At 49.1% G+C, this 16,328-nt stretch overlaps 1 protein-coding gene across 1 annotated transcript in view; it reads left to right on the top strand.

Annotated features, from left to right (window-relative positions):
- The window catches only part of PITPNM3 (PITPNM family member 3), a 92,520-nt gene that overhangs the window by 19,338 nt on the left and 56,854 nt on the right, over positions 1-16,328 (top strand). The window contains 1 exon segment of the mRNA XM_032617816.1: positions 7,619-7,726. Coding sequence (XP_032473707.1) covers positions 7,619-7,726 — 108 coding nt within the window.

Genomic DNA, 16,328 nt, shown 5'->3' with positions numbered 1-16,328 from the left:
TTCTCTGGGCCTCAGTTTCCCTATCAGCTCTGTGCCTCCAGAAATGGAGACTGTATCCAGATCAGGTGATTTTCGGGGAGGCACGGTGGGGGGGAGGCAGTGGGATGCTGCCCCAGCCTGAGCCTCCCCCATTCTTGACTCTGGATGGAGTGCCCCCTCCCTGATGCTAACCCCAAACCAGCCCATTTGGGGCTTCTTTCCTGTCTCCCACTGGCGTCTGATTGGAGTGGCAGCCGGGGCTGACTTTCTCCATAGCAACTCACGCAAAGTGTGACAACAACGGCTTCAATATTTTCATGCTTAGAACACTTTCATTTAAAATACTTTTGCAGTTGATCAGGGCTCTGCATTCCCAGATGACGATGATGGCTTCCCGCGGGAGGCGTCTGCGGGTGGCGCCGGTCAGCTCCGTCTCCATCCCCATGGGCCCTATGCACCTGCTTTCCTTTTGAGCAGCTGTGGATCCATCCTGCTTCCCTCCCTGCGGACCCTCAGCATTCTGTCCTCTGCCCCCATGATCTCACTGCTCTGTCTGCAGTTCCCAAACTGGCCTCACCTCTCACTCCTCTCTTATGGGTGGCCCCACCTTCTCTTCTATTCCTTTGTCTCATCTCCTCCCCGCTCCCCTCACCTCCGTCTCTCCTTCTCTCCACTATCCCAGGATCACACACTCTCCCATCTCTTTCCTTGTCTTCCACCTCTCAACACTCCCTACCAGACCTCTGAACTTCATGTCTCTGAATCTTTCCTATGTCACCTCTCCCAGAGCATCTGTAGCTCTCAGCCTCAGGATCCGCTCACAGGGTGCTGGAACCTCTTTGGTTCTGTGTTGCCAACTCCTCACCTCCTGTCTGTTCCCTGTGGTCTCCCTGGACAAGGCTTTTGCATATTTCCTTCACTCAGGGCAGTAAGAGGTAAAGCCATCCTCCTTCTCTGCTCCCAAGGGCTTTCTCAGCATCTGGGGCCAGGCCATGAGTGTCCAGCTTTCTGGGCATGCTCTGAAGGGTCACCTCCCTGCCTCTGTTCTCCAGCCCAGGCTGAGCCCTGACCCTGGCCTGGGTGTGATCTCTGTCCCCACCTGCAACCTGCTGCCTCTGCAGTTCCACCTCCAGCCGTGGTGGAGCCACACTGTCAGGAACAGAGGCCAGAGCATGGAAGGGACCTCTCAAGATCACACAGCAAGGTCGGGGCAGAGGGGCTGGAGCCCAGATCAGGCCTTTTCCTTCAACTTATTACTGAAAATGGGGCCCTCCTCCCTCCCTTTCTTCCTTAAGCTCCATCCCACTTGTCCAGCACTAGGGTTTACCTGGTGGGACAAGAGACCTTCATGGCTCGTGGTCTAGTAGCAGAGGAAGGCTCTGGGGGCTCTGGTTGTGTATGTAAGGCCTGGGAGGGACTGGGGGAAAGTCAGGTAGGAGTATGGAGCTATCCGGGACCATAACAATCCCCTGGGCAGGATGCCAGCTCCCTGGGCTGTGGCAGCAGGCATGGGGCCTCAGGGCGGCTGGTACCCGTGATTGGATGCTGCAGGATGGGTAGTGGGGTCCAGGCTCCCAGACCCAGAAGAAGCACCACTCCCCATCCTGTCAATACAGTCAGAGGGTATCTGGGGAGCCACAGTCTAGCAAGGTTGGAGTGCAGAGTGAGGGAAACCCATGGTGGCCAAGAGGGTACATGCCTCAAACCCATGTCAGAGCTAGGGGGCCCTCAAAGTGTTTGAGTTCAACACCCTGACTTCATTTTACAGGCTGGAAAACTGAGGCCAAAGAACTGGGAAACTTGTTCAGGGTCCCACAAAGGGTCAGGCAGAGCAGGGGCTAGAATTCAGAGTCATTTATTTACTCTCTCAAGTATTTATTGGGCATCTGCCCATCCCCCTATTCCAGGTGTAGGGGATGCAGGGCAAGTGGACACTGTCGTGGCCCCCATGGAGCTTACAGTTTAGTGGTGATGGGTGGGAAGACAACGTACAAGCAAGCGAGCTCTATTGATAGTTTCCATAAATAAAATAATGCAGAGGAACAGACAGCTCACCAAAGAAGGTAGATAAATGAAAAATGAAAGGTGAAAGATGAAAATAACGCTCAACATCGTTAGTTATTAGGAAAAGGTAAACTGAAGCCACAAGGAGATACTGCCTCACACTTATTAGAACGACTCATTAAGACAACTGACCAGGAGGAGGAGGAATTGGGACTTTTAAAGTCTGCTTGGTGGGAACGGACGATGGGGCAGCCATTTCGGAAAATAGACGGCAGCTTCTTAGAAAGTTTATCATAGTTATAACGACCTTTCCACTCCTAGGTATTTACACAAGAGGTAAGCAAACATATGTCCACCTAAAGACATGTACCTGAATGTTTATAGCAGCTTCATTTATGATCGCCCCAAAGTGAAAACAACCCAAACGTACATCAATGGGTAAATGAATAAACACATTGCGGTACATTCATGTATTCAGTATTCATGAAGTGCCGCTTGGCAATAAGAAGGAATGAACTGATACACACAACAATACGGATGAATCTCAAAATAACTGTGCTGAGTGAAAAAGAGTCAGACTGAGAAAGAGTGCATATTATGATTCCATTTATAGAAAACTCTAGAAAATGCAAACGAGTCTATGGCAACAGGAGCAGATCAGTGGTTGCCTGGAGGTGGGGAGGAGGGATCAGAAGGGACAGGAGAAAACTTCTGGGTGTGATGGATATATGTCCACTCTCTTGATTAGGGTGATGGCTTCCTGGGTGTGCACATATGTCAAAACTTATCAAATTGTACTTTTTAAAAATTAAAAAAAAAATTGTATTTTTTTTTTTTGGCCGCACTGCGCAGCTTGCAGGATCTCAGTTCCGTGACCAGGGATTGAACCCGGGCCCTCGGCAGTGAGAGCGCCGAGTCCAACCGCCGGACCGCCAGGGAATTCCCAAATTGTACATTTTAAATATGTGTAGTTTATTGAATGTCAGTTATAGCTTTAGTAATGCCGTTAAAAATAAAAATGGAGGCACTCCCCCCCAGTATAACGTAAGGGACTGTGATAAGAGTGGCTGGGCAATTTGGAGGCCCCCAGCAGGTGTGGCCTTGACCTGAGAGCTGAATCACAAGAAATGAGCCAGGTGAGGATATGAGGGAATAGTGTTGTGGACAGTGGGAACAGCCAGTGCGAAGCTTTTACGGGAGGAGTGAATAGGAAGGCTGGTGTGGCCAGAGTGAGCGAGGGGGGCACCTGCTCAGCGCTGTGCGGGAGGGCAGACCCGGCCCAGTAGCCTCTGGATGTGCTTCCTGCCCAGGCTCTGGAGTGGTCCTGTGTGCCCCTGCTCCTGCACCAGGACACCAGAGGCTCAGAACTCAGGATCTCTGAGCGTAGAGGGAAGTGGCGCAGGTCGTCTGGGGTCAGAGCAGCCAGGTTTTCCTCAGGGCTAGGGCAGTGACTAGCTACTGTCTGACCTCAGGCGAGTCTTGAGCCTCTGGGCCCCGGGTCCCACTCTGGAGCACAGCAGGGGTACAGGCTTTGTCTCGTGGCTGGAGTGGAGGATGTCGCTTTGGGAAGCTGGGCAAAGGAGCCCTCAGAGAAGCAAAGCACAGGTGTGTCGCTGACCCCTGACCCTCCCTCTCATTGGGGGAGGGGACGTAAAGAAGCAAATGCCAAGGAGCTGCCCCAAAGGCTTCTGGGAATGGGCTGAGTGGGGACCCCCTTGTGATGAAGAGAGGGTGGTGGTATGGCCGTAGGTGGGGCATGGAGCGAGCAGTCCCCAGTCGGGGAGGTTAGCAATCTTGTGTCCCAGAGGCCCCAGCGCAGCGCATATCTGGTCCGTGGAGAGACTGGCCTGTTGGCCTCAGGCAAGGAGTGCTGGAGGGTCCTGGACCGGCTGATGGCCGAAGGTGACCGAGCCCTCAGCTCCATGAGCTGCAGGTGAAGCCTGCCTAGCACGGGACAAGGAGGTTCCCCGCTTTGAAGTCCTGTGGGTCCAGCAGACACAGAGGCCCCAGGGTAGGAAGAAAAGCTTTCGCTGTATCCAGGTTTTGTTTCGGGTCGGAGTCAGTCTGAGGTCAAGGCCAGGGGCGTGGTACTGGTGGGTGAGGCTGAGCCTGGCACCTAGAATGGGCAGGGACTGGGGGTCAGGGGGGTCGAAGTAGATGCAAAAACTCTGTCCGCACCAGGGGTCACCGGGGTTGAGCATTGGCACATAGGGAACAGTCACCAGGAGTCGAAAAGCAAAGTCAATAACCAGGACGTTTATTCAGATAAAGCCCTTCGCGGCCTTTGGCCTCCACTGGGAGTCTCCAACTACAGTGAGGGGAAACGGAGCGGAGGCTCAGAGCTGAGGCGCACGTCTCCCTGGTTCTCCTGAGTGACTCCAAAAGGAGATTTCTCAGCTGCTGCTTCCGTGTGTGTGTGTGTGTGTGTGTGTGTGTGTGTGTGTGTGTGTGTGTGTGTTTCTTGCTGCCACTCGGGACAAGCCCATTGTTGCCAGGGTGAAGATCTAAGGCTGAGTACTGAGCGCAGGGGCAGAGGAGCGGCCCAGAGAAGGAGAGAAATCTCGTCTGTGAGGTCGGGGGCTGGGGAGCGGCTGGAGAGTGCAAGGAAGCCAGGGGAAATACGAGAAAGCAGAGAGGGAAAGAGAGCAAGAGAGACTCAGAGAGGACGGGAGAGAGGGACACATACACACACACACAGACACACCAAGAGAGACACCAAGAGAGTTGAAAGAGAGACAGTGACCCAGGAGAGAGAGAGATCAGAGACACCAAGAAGGCCTGCAGAGGTGGAAAGCTCCGAGGGACAGGCACCCAGAGAAGAGATCAAGAAAGAGACACATCCACCCAGAGAGAGGAGAGAGAGAGGTTCTGGGATAAAGACAGAGCGAGAGCAAAGAGTAATTGTGATCGAGGCCCAGAGGGAGGGACAGACACGGCAGAGAGCCTGAGACAGAGAAATCCCAGGACCCAGAGGGACAGAGATCAGTGGAAAGGGACCTGGGTCAGGGATGGGCATCAAGCAGGGAGGAACACGGGGAGAGTCTGAGAGGAGATACATTTCCTAGAGAGATAGACAGAAGGCCAAGAGGGAAAGATGGTGGTGGGTCATGCAGATACAAGGAAGAGGGAAAAGATGCTGAAGCCTCTCGGGGTTCTGATAGCCTCACGTACACCGTGAGATGGGGATCACGCATTATAGAAGAACCAGGATCTAGGACGCGTAAGCACCTGCTGTATACCCAGCACTGGACCAGGAGCCCCAGCTCACTCATCTGACTGTGTCAGTTTCCCACTGTGTTTTTTCACAAAGCTGAATTCCTACAGGATGGAGGTCGTGTCTCACACTGCATACAGCAGCTGCTCAGGAAGCCCTCCGTTGTAGAATGAATGTTAAATGAACAAGCAGAAAACTGCACGCGTGGGTAACTGAGCCAGGAGACATAGGCACTCAAGGTGGGCTACAGGCTGACCCTGACGACCCCGCTCCGAAGCTGGGACAAAATGACCTAGGGGTAGGCAGCAGCATAACTGGAACCGGGGCATATCTCCACGTGCTCTGGTGGTGTTGGTGATGGTGGTACCTTCGTCTTCCTGCGCTGGTATCCACATCTGTGCTCCCGCCGTGTGCTAGTCGTGCGTGTACACACTTTACCTTCATTGTCTCATTATCTGATTGAATCCTCACAGCCATTCTAGGACGTGGGCATTACTGTGATGTCCTTTCATAGATGAGGAAATGGAGGCTCATAAAGCATAAGTTACTGTCCAAGGTCGGATAGCTAGCAGATGGTGCATCCAGGATTGAAAAGAGTCAATCTAACGCCAGAATGGAGCTCTTAACCCCCTGGTGACCCTGCTTCCCCAAGAATAATACTACCTGATATTTGTTTACAGCATTCTGGCTTGTGTAGCCTTTTCAAATTTACTATGTCAGTCGTCCTCATGAGAGTTTGCTAGAAAGAGTTGTGGAACCAGAGCTGTTATTCCCACTTAAGCAATAAGAAAAGAGGAACAGCTGAGGGACATCTGTAAAGGTACAGGCTCACATGTAGCAGCTCAGGACTGGAACCCAGTCGGGGCTCTGCCCAGAGCTTGATGCTACCTAGAGGTGTAAACCATGCCCAGATGGAACACACCGGGTTCAGGAAATTGTCTGGTGGTGTGTGGTGCTTGGGCAGCCAATACAGGATGTCCAGGACAGGCAGGCCATCAGGAGGGCAGGATCTTAGGACTCTTGAAGTAGTATATCTGGGTTTAAATCCTGGCTCTAGCCAGTGACGTTTGGCAAGTTACTGAACTATTCCGTGCTTCAGTCTCCTTGTCTATAAAATGGAGATAATAATAATTGTCCTCTTTTAGTATTGTTATGAGAATTAAATGAATTTGTGTTTGTAAAACACTTCTAACAACCTCAATGCATACTAAGGATTTGGTAAGTGATGTTAAATAGATCACATAAAATAATCAAATAAGGCAGGAGGAGGTGTCCCAGCCAGAAATGGGGTCTGGATGACTGAGCTTGAGTGATTCAGAACTCTGGACAGATCCCCAAGCTTTAGATTCACCATGTTGGTTCCACGTGCTCTGTGAAGTTCTTTGGCAGTGAAATGGGTCTTATCTCTTTGTTCTCAGTTACGATGAGCTTAAGAATTCTCCTCACGACCCTTTAATGTCTGCTCTATGAGAAAAGGCACAAAGGTCTTCACCAGGAAGGCCTGTCTCTTTAAAGAGAGAGGGGGCATTCCTGTGGCTTTGTTCTTGAGGCAATGTCCCTTTCTGGGATGAGGGACTGCACCAGATATGTGTAATTGATGTGTGGGACCCAGGGGCTTGTGTTCAGTGTGTTAGGGAATATGACCTCACCAATTCCTCTGAGCTCAGACTGGGAAAGGGCAAGGATAGAGACAGGGTTGAGGGGAGGACTAAAGGGAGAATGGAAGCATTAAGAGGTTCATAACGTTGAGATGTGGGTTAAGGGTTCCATATAGCTTAAGACTTGCTTAGAGGCAGAAGTCTTCTGCTCTCTCAGTTACTCCAGAGCCGCTCCTACACCACTCAAATCCTGATCTGCTCAAACAAGGATGGCAACTCACTCCTCATGTGAAGAAGTAACCTTAATGTCTCCCATCTGTAAGCACCGCCTGTGCACCAAGGTCTTTATATTCATTATCTCTCCTTTAATCCTTACAACAACTCTATGATTAGACATTGCCAGTCCCATTTTACTGATAGGAAAACTGAGGCTCAGAGAAGCCAAGTAACTCACCTAAAGAAAAACTGCTACCTAGTGGTAAGGCTTTACTTCTTCTTCCCAAACACACTGCCTTTCAAGAAATACCACTCTGAGTGCTAGGAATGGAGCCTTCTATGAGTTTTCAGCCTCTCTCATGACTGTTCCCTTGTTACTTTTTTTTGCTGTAACATGTGGAGACCCAGTAGGGTATAACCACAATGCCTTCTTGCAATGAAAAATTCCTGGATGTCTTATACCTGCCTGTAACCATAGACACCTTCAATAGTTGACATCTTCCTCAACTCAAAGGAAGAAATAAATACCCCCTGAGACATAGGCTCCTGTTAGGGCTACCTCTACACAACCCTGCCGACTCATGCCCATCCTTACTTCTTTCCACAGAGGAGGTGGCCGAAGGGAAGAACGCCATCCTCATTGGGATGAGCCAGTGGAATTCAAATGACCTGGTGGAGCAGATCGAGACCATGGGGAAACTGGAGGAGCATCAAGGTAAGGTTCTGCTTCTCGCCTGGCCGGGTGTGTACATGTGTGTGTTGTGGACAGTACGCAGTTTGAAATGATGGCAACTTGGGGCTAGAACCTGGGTTTTCCACAAAGAGTCATCTCTCTGTCTGGGAACTTCGCCTACAACCCCTGAATTCTATGACCTGCAGGAATCCTCACGGGGACTTCTGCAGGGTTTTCTGTGGCAGAAAAACTCTAGGATACTTCAACAGAGCTTCCTGTGTTCATTGGATGACCACCCAGGAGCATGGGTAATTAAGGGCAGGCGGCAGGGTCCAAGCTCCTTGGAATCTGCTAGTTAATGTAGGGTGGCAACTGGAAAGCCTTTGGGAATGGGCAGGGGAGAGGGGCAGCAGTTGGGGCTGTAACTTCCTTTGGTCGAATTGTTGAAGAAGATCATGGCTGGGGATTCGTCCAGAGGCTTTTTAAGGAGGGGAGTTTTGACCAGGAGTTTAATCAGGAGACAAAGCAGGCATATTCTTTTAGGCATCCATCCTTCTGTCCATCTGACCATTTCATGTTATGAACAGAATGTTCGTTGAGCATCTACTATGTATAAGTGCTTGGTAGGAGGGACCAAAGGCGATTTAGCTAAGGCTTCTGCCCTGTGATGTGTCACAGAGTGTAAGTCAAAACATAAAGGGGTCAACCCTTAAACTGAGGGTTGTTGGGCCCAGAGGGGAGAGGCAGGAATTTTAGAAGGAGGCAAGAGGGGGGGTCTCAAGGAAGCATTCTTGACAATGAACCTATGGACCCAGGCTTCACAAGGCAAGTGGAGGATGGAACCAAGGAGCTTATAAAATGTGAGATGGCATATGGGGAACCTGAGGCTCAGAGAGGGGCTGTAGTTGACTAAGGTCACACAGGAGTGAGAAGCAGAGCTGGGGCTAGAACCCTATCCAGGATCCAGGGTGCCTCTGCTTCTGTTAGCTTTTTCTGTCCCTCGTCCCCACCCAATATATCACTCCTCCTACTTCCCCTCCTTCCCATCTCCTCTTTTCCTTCCTCTCTTGGCCCCATCTTTCCTGTCATGGTCTGGGCCAGGCTACCTATCAGGAGACGCTCAGTGAGACAGTCCTGGCCTAGCCCAAGAGAATGACCGCTTTGGTGTTGACCATCTTGGTGGTAGCTGTCTTACCCCAGCATCTGTTCCTTTTCTTACCCTCCCCCATCCCAGCCTCCTTGGTTCAGAGCCCGCCCCATACCAGCTTGCCCATCCTGAGAAATGGACAGGCCTGGGACGACTGTTCCATTTTACAAACGAAGCACCCAAGGCTCAGAGGAGCTGCATCTTGCCCAAGGTCCTCCAAGTTGGGGGCAGCATCACACTTAGATCTCCAGTCTCCTGATGCCCAGACCAGGGCTTTGCTTCCCAAATTGGACCAAGGCTCAGCACAGTTTTGAGCCCCGGCAGAGTCAAGTCCGAGCAGCCCAGAGTCTTAACGGCAAGGCCCTCCTGGGCCACTGTCACATTCACAGAACGAGTGGGCTCTGAGTCTGGTACCCAAGACCAGTCCAGAGGAAATTTCCCAGTCTTCCCTGCTACTCATTTGCAGATGGACCCTTTGTCTACTCTTTCCTTCACCCCAGGAACCCGGAGGGGGCCCAGAAGGGGTCATGGACTCCAAGTGCTTCCCTGGGACAATGCTTGGAGTGATGAAAAGACAAACCGAGACTTGTACTCACCACCCATCTGGCCATCCCCTCCCATCCCAACCCGCGCTTGTCTGCCAAGGAATGTGTGACTCAGACACAGTGTGAGCTAAGGAGGAGGTGAGTGAGAAGCAGTGTGAGCTGGGAGGGCAGGGGAGGAGGAAGCAGGTGGAGGTCGACGGGCAAGGCTGAAACCGTAGCTTTGGAATCTAAGAGGTCTGGGTTTGAACCTTGGCCCTGCCACCTCATGGCTTTGTGGCCAGGAAAGTCGCGTCACCTCTCAGAGCCTCAGTTTCTTCATCTGCAGAATGGGGCTAGCACACAAATTGCACACATTAAATGAGCTGATACTTGCAAAGTGCCTTCAGTGCCTGGTCATTATAACGTGGGAAGGGGAAAAGAAGAGTGAAAGATCTTTCACAAATACAGTTCTAACAAATGCATCATGGAGCTCATGAGAGGTCGGATTAGGGGCAGTGGCTTGCCTGAGTCCAAGAATTGATGCTGTTTCCTCCCAGTATGAAATGGGGAGCAAGAGGGAGAGAGAGAGAAGGAAGGGTGAGGAAGAGGAAACCAGCCGTGTTTCTGGCTCCTTCTGAGTCCCATTCCCCTGTGCATTCATGATGTGAATTCCCACAACACGGCGGAACACACACGCCGATTTCACTCATTCCAGCGGCCACTTCTGGAGCCGAGACGTGGGCTCAACCCAGGATGGTGGGGAAATAAAGACAAGCAGGCTGGCCTTGTTACCTCTGTAGGAGCTCACAGCAGACAGGAAGAGGATCATGGCCACGGCTACAGTGCAATAAGACAGGCTGAGTCAGGGGCCTGAGGAGAGAGCCTCTGGGGACTCTTTAGGGGAGAGGAAGTTCTAAAAGCACTTTCTGGAAAAGGCTGCAATCAAAATTGGTGTTATAGACCGAGCTCTACCCCTGCCTCCTTCTACATTCCTGCCCTTAAACGCACGGCTCGCTGCAGAGACATCCCCCGCCATGGTTCAGGCCCTGGCCAATCACAGCGACCCCTGGTGATGACCCCCAAGTTCATCTCTAGCCAAGACCTACCCCCTGGGCTCCAGACTCATATTCTAAGGAGGCTCCTACTTGCCTCTACCTGGACGTCTCAAAACCACTTAATGGTCTGCAAGTTCCAAATGGAGCTGAGCTTCTTCCTTCTGAACCTTAATTATGTTCTATGGCCCATCTTTAATCTCAGTCATTTGGAGCCTGTGTTGCATAGGTACATTCAGCCTGCTCTGGTATCTCCAGTTCTTGAGGGCGCTAATTCTGGTATGTGTGTGTGCATGTGTGTGTACCTGCGTACATGCTACCTGTACCTCATGGGTTTTGTTGCATTTTTTTTTTTTTTTTTTTTGTGGTACGTGGGCCTCTCACTGTTGTGGCCTCTCCTGTTGTGGAACACAGGCTCCGGACGCGCAGGCTCAGCGGCTATGGCTCATGGGCCCAGCCGCTCCGCGGCATGTGGGATCCTCCCGGACCGGGGCATGAACCCGTGTCCCCTGCATCAGCAGGTGGACTCCCAACCACTGTGCCACCAGGGAAGCCTGTTTCTTCATTTTTTATTGTGAACTCATCTTGATCAACACCCCACCCTTTTCTTTTCTATGGGAATCTTGTGTCCCCCAGGTCTTGAAAATGTCCTTCTAGTGATTGGTCTTGTGTCTCTGCTGGGCCTGAGTGTTTCACTAATCGTGGACATTTTATATGCTAAATTTACAGCTTTGCGGTTCCATTCTTGAGTGGTGTAAATTTAGACCCCACACCCATAGGTGGCAAGGGCTTAGGGTTTTGATTACTCATGTATGACTTTTTTCTTTCCCACCGTCTATGAATGGTTTTTTGGCTGCTTCCCCAGAAGACTTTTTTTTTTTTTTTCGGTATGCGGGCCTCTCACTGTTGTGGCCTCTCCCATTGCGGAGCACAGGCTCCGGACGCGCAGGCTCAGCGGCCACAGCTCACAGGCCCAGCCGCGCCGTGGCACGTGGGATCTTCCCGGACTGGGACACGAACCCACATCCCCTGCATCGGCAGGCGGATTCTCAACCGCTGTGCCACCAGGGAAGCCCTTTTTTTTTTTTTAATGTTTCTTTATGGGTGGAGCAGCCCTTCACGGATCCCTACTACACAGGGGGCGCTGCTCTAGCTCCTCACCTTCCACAGGCTGAGGCCAAGTCTGTGGGGTTAACAGCAATACTGTTCTTAGCCTCTAGCCCTGGAGCCTTTATCCATCTGAGTCTTCCAGGGGTCTTCTCTACATTAGCTTCTGCTTTTGTGTCTGGATTGTAGTTCCCTCTTTGTTTCTGGCACTTGTATATTATCCATTCTTTATTTTGAGCTCAGTTACATATTTACTTTTTTTTTTTGGATATTTATTGCCCAGTATTTTTTTTTTAAATATTTACTTATTTATTTGGTTGTACCAGGTCTTAGTTGTGGCGGGCGGGCTCCTTAATTGTGGCATGCGGACTTTTAGCTGCGGCGTGCATGTGGGATCTAGTTCCCTGACCAGGGATTGAACCCGGGGCCCCTGCATTGGGAGCGAAGAGTCTTACCCACTGCGCCAGGAGGGAAGTCACTATTGCCCAGTATTTTCATGGAAAGGGATCCTTTGGCATCAGCTCAGTCCACTTATTTTTACAATTGCTTGTCTTGTTATTTTCATTTAGTGTTTTAAAAAATTTGGTAAAATATATAAAACTCACCATTTTAGCCATTTTCAAGCGTACAGCTTAGTGGCATTAATATATTCACATTGTTGTGCAATCATCACCACCCGGATGAAGAAGCTCCAGAACTTTTCCATCCTCTCAAACTGAAACTCTGTCCCCATTAAACAATAACTCCCCATTCCCCCCTTCCCCCAGCCCCTGGGAACTGCCATTCTACCTTCTGTTCCTATGAATTTGACCACTCTGGGTGCCTCATATAAGTAGAATCAAGCAGAATTTGTCTTTTTATGTCTGGCTTGTTTCACTTAGCATGTCTTCAAGGGTGATTCATGTTGTTACGTGTGACAGGATTTTCTTCCTTTTTGAGGCTGAGTAATACTCCATTGCATGTATCTACCATGTGTTGTTTATCCGTTCATCTATTGATGGACATGTTTTCACCTTTTAGCTATTGTGAATAATGGTGCTATGAACATTGGTGTACAAATAACCATATTATTTCCTGAATACATTCTTCCTCTGTGTTTTTGGCCACGGCTTGTGGCGTATGGGATCTTAGTTCCCTGACCAGGGATTGAACCCGTGTCCTCAGCAGTGAAAGCGCAGAGTCCTAACCACTGGACCGCCAGGGAATTCCCACTTGAATACATTCTTGTTGTAAATAAACAAACAATACAAATAAACAATCAATACAAATAAACCAATCTTCCTTATCTACTTCTTCAATTGCAGACCTCACTTCAAAGTATATCAACGTGGAGGGTATCTCTCTAGAGATAGATATTAGATGTCATTGTTGCAATTTAACTTATTTTTTCCATTTAATAGTAGATCTAGGAGAGCTTTTCCTATGAGTATTTATAGATTTGACTCATTATTTTTACCTGTACTATAGTATTCTCTATAATAGATGTACCATAATTTATCAAACCACTGTGTAGTGATAAACACTGGAATTTTTCATCATTAAAACAATGATACATGGGTTAAGAGTATAAGCATTGAAACTTGTAATAGATACTGCTAAACAGTTTTCCAAAAAGACTGTGCAAACTTATATTCACACCAGCTGTGGATTAGGTGAGCCATTTCCCCACAGTGTCACCAGACTTGATATCATCAACTTGACGGATGAAGACATTTTCTTGTTTTGCTTTGTCCTTACTTGATTGCTAGTGAGAGCAATCATCTTTCCATAAATGTGTTGCCCAACTCCATTTTCTTTTTCTCTGAGTTTCTTAATCATGCTTTTTGTTCATCTTCTATTGAATTGTCTTTTTCTTATTGGTTTTTAGGAGTCCTTTACCTGTATTTTGGATATAAATTATTTGCTGTGTATTTGAAATCTTTGTGTCTTGAATTCCTGCCACTTGGCTGAATTTTCTTATTTTCTAATAGTTTGTCAGTTCATCTCTTGGGTTTATTTCGGTAGAGTGTCACATCGTTTACAAATCTCGACAGTTATATCCTTGCCAATATTTACCCAGCTTACTTATTTTTCTTATTAAATGGCATTGCACAGGATCTCCAGATAGATGCTGAGTGGTAAGAGTGATCCAGGCTTTCTTATTTGATCTTGACTGTAATGCTATAATCTCCTCCCTCTTCTCCTCCCACCCTTCCCCCTCCCCTTTCCTCCTCCCCCTCCTCAGTTAAGTGTATTGAGGTATGATTTACATTAGGTAACATTCACTCTGGTTTTTGTTTTGTTTTGTTTTGTTTTTTGGTTATTTTTTGCAATACACGGGCCTCTCACTGTTGTGGCCTCTCCCGTTGCGGAGCACAGGCTCCGGACGCACAGGCCCAGCAGCCATGGCTCACGGGCCCAGCCGCTCCGCGGCATGTGGGATCCTCCCGGACTGGGGCACAAACCAGTGTCCCCTGCATCGGCAGGTGGACTCTCAACCACTGCGCCACCAGGGAAGGCCCCGGGGTTTTATTTTATTTATTTATTTTTTTTGGCCGTGCCTCGGCCTGGCCTGCGGGATCTCAGTTCCCAGACCAGGGATTGAACCCACGCCCCCTGCAGTGGAAGCGTGGAGTCTTAACCACTGGACTGCCAGGGAAGTGCCAGCATTCACCCTTTTTAGTGTATAGTTTTCACCGCTGCTTCTTAAATTCCATGACTTCCTCTTGGATTTACTTCCTCTGTTAATTAGAATGTCTCCTCAAGTAATTCTTTCAGGTAGGGACTGTCAGGTAGGGTTAGTCATTTTCCAAGCCCTTGCATTTCTCAGCATGTGTTCATTTTGCCTTTACACCTTTTGGAATAATCGTATTCCAAACTATCTCTGAAGACATTCCTCATGGCCTTCTCGCATTTAGTGTTGTTGGTGAGAAGTCTGAGGCTAATGTGTGGGTAATCTGTTCTTCCCTCTTGTTGAAGCTTTCAGTGTTTAAAAGCTTTATTCTTTGCATTCTGAAGTCACAGCCAAGTTTGCAGATGAGGTTTTGTTGTTTGCTGTGTCTGAACCTAGTGTCCTCTTTTTTTATTACTGTGACATTTTCTTTTGATTATTTCTTCAAGTATTTCTTTCACTATGTTTTCTCCTTCCAAAACTTAGATAGTTGCTGGAACCATGTCTCAGCTTGCCCTGCCTATTCTTATTTCTTGGTTCTTGCTGGGTTCTGGAAGTAGTCCTTTGTTCCAACTCATCAACAGCTCCCCAATTTTTCTCTTCTTTGGCTGTTTCCGTTCTTCTGATCAACTCTTCTTTATTATTTTTTTTAACAATCATCTTTTCATTTTCATGTGCTCTGGTTGGTTCTTTTTTTTTTTTTTTTTTTTTTTTTAAATTTATTTATTCATTTATTTATTTTTGGCTGTGTTGGGTCTTCGTTTCTGTGCGAGGGCTTTCTCTAGTTGTGGCAAGCGGGGGCCACTCTTCATCGCGGTGCGCGGGCCTCTCACTGTCGCGGCCTCTCTTGCTGCGGAGCACAGGCTCCAGACGCGCAGGCCTCTCACTGTCGCGGCCTCTCTTGCTGCGGAGCACAGGCTCCAGACGCGCAGGCCTCTCACTGTCGCGGCCTCTCTTGCTGCGGAGCACAGGCTCCAGACGCGCAGAGCTCAGTATTTGTAGCTCACGGGCCCAGCTGCTCCGTGGCACGTGGGATCTTCCCAGACCAGGGCTTGAACCCGTGTCCCCTGCATTGGCAGGCAGACTCTCAACCACTGCGCCACCAGGGAAGCCCTGGTTGGTTCTTTTTCATAACAATCTGATACGGATTCATAGATGTCATGGACTCATTCCATGCTTTTTAGAGTCTCTATCTCCTTGTTCTTTTAAGTTTCAGTTTTCTGGTCTGTCAGAAGTGGATGGGAATAGACCACACACACTTCAGATTGGATTAATTAGCCAAAGATCCATAAGTGAGATTATAATATGGAGCAGGATCAAGCTTGGTTCTAATTGTCTAGGAAACACACAGCTGTCATTAACATTGTCCAAGTGAAGCAGGTCTTGCCAAATTCTTTTTTAAGTTGAGACATAATTCACATATCATAAAATTCACCCTTTTTTTTTTTTTTTTTTGCGATATGTGGGCCTCCCACTGTTGTGGCCTCTCCCGTTGCGGAGCACAGGCTCTGGACACGTAGGCTCAGCGGCCATGGCTCATGGGCCCAGCCACTCCGCAGCATGTGAGATCTTCCCGGACCGGGGCACGAACCCGTGTCCCCTGCATCGGCAGGCGGACTCTCAACCACTGTGCCACCAGGGAAGCCCCTAAAATTCACCCTTTTAAAGTGTACAGTTTTATGGTTTTAATATATTTTTTTTTTTTTTTTTTTTTTTTTTTTTGCGGTACGCGGGCCTCTCACTGTTGTGGCCTCTCCCGTCGTGGACCAGGCGCGCAGGCTCAGCGGCCATGGCTCACGGGCCCAGCCGCTCCGCGGCATGTGGGATCTTCCCGGACCGGGGCACGAACCCGTGTCCCCTGCATCGGCAGGCGGACTCTCAACCACTGCGCCACCAGGGAAGCCCTTAATATATTTTTGAAGTTGTGCAATTATCACTATTATCTAGCTCTAAAACATTTTTGTCACTCCCCCCAAAAACACCCCATACCCATGAGCAGTCAATCCCCATTTTCCTCTCCCCAAGCCCCTGGAATTTCATATACATGAAGTCAAACAATGTGGTCTTTTGTGGCTGCTGTCTTTGTCTAGCATAATGTTTTTGAGATTCATCCATGTTGTAGCATGAATCAGTACTTCATTCCACTTTGTGTCTGAATAATATT

The sequence above is a fragment of the Phocoena sinus genome, chromosome 20 (genome assembly GCF_008692025.1).
Source record: "Phocoena sinus isolate mPhoSin1 chromosome 20, mPhoSin1.pri, whole genome shotgun sequence".
NCBI classification, from domain to species: Eukaryota; Metazoa; Chordata; class Mammalia; order Artiodactyla; family Phocoenidae; genus Phocoena; species Phocoena sinus.
The sequence above is the reverse complement of the archived record's forward strand: the minus strand, read 5'-3'. Positions and strand labels throughout refer to the sequence as shown.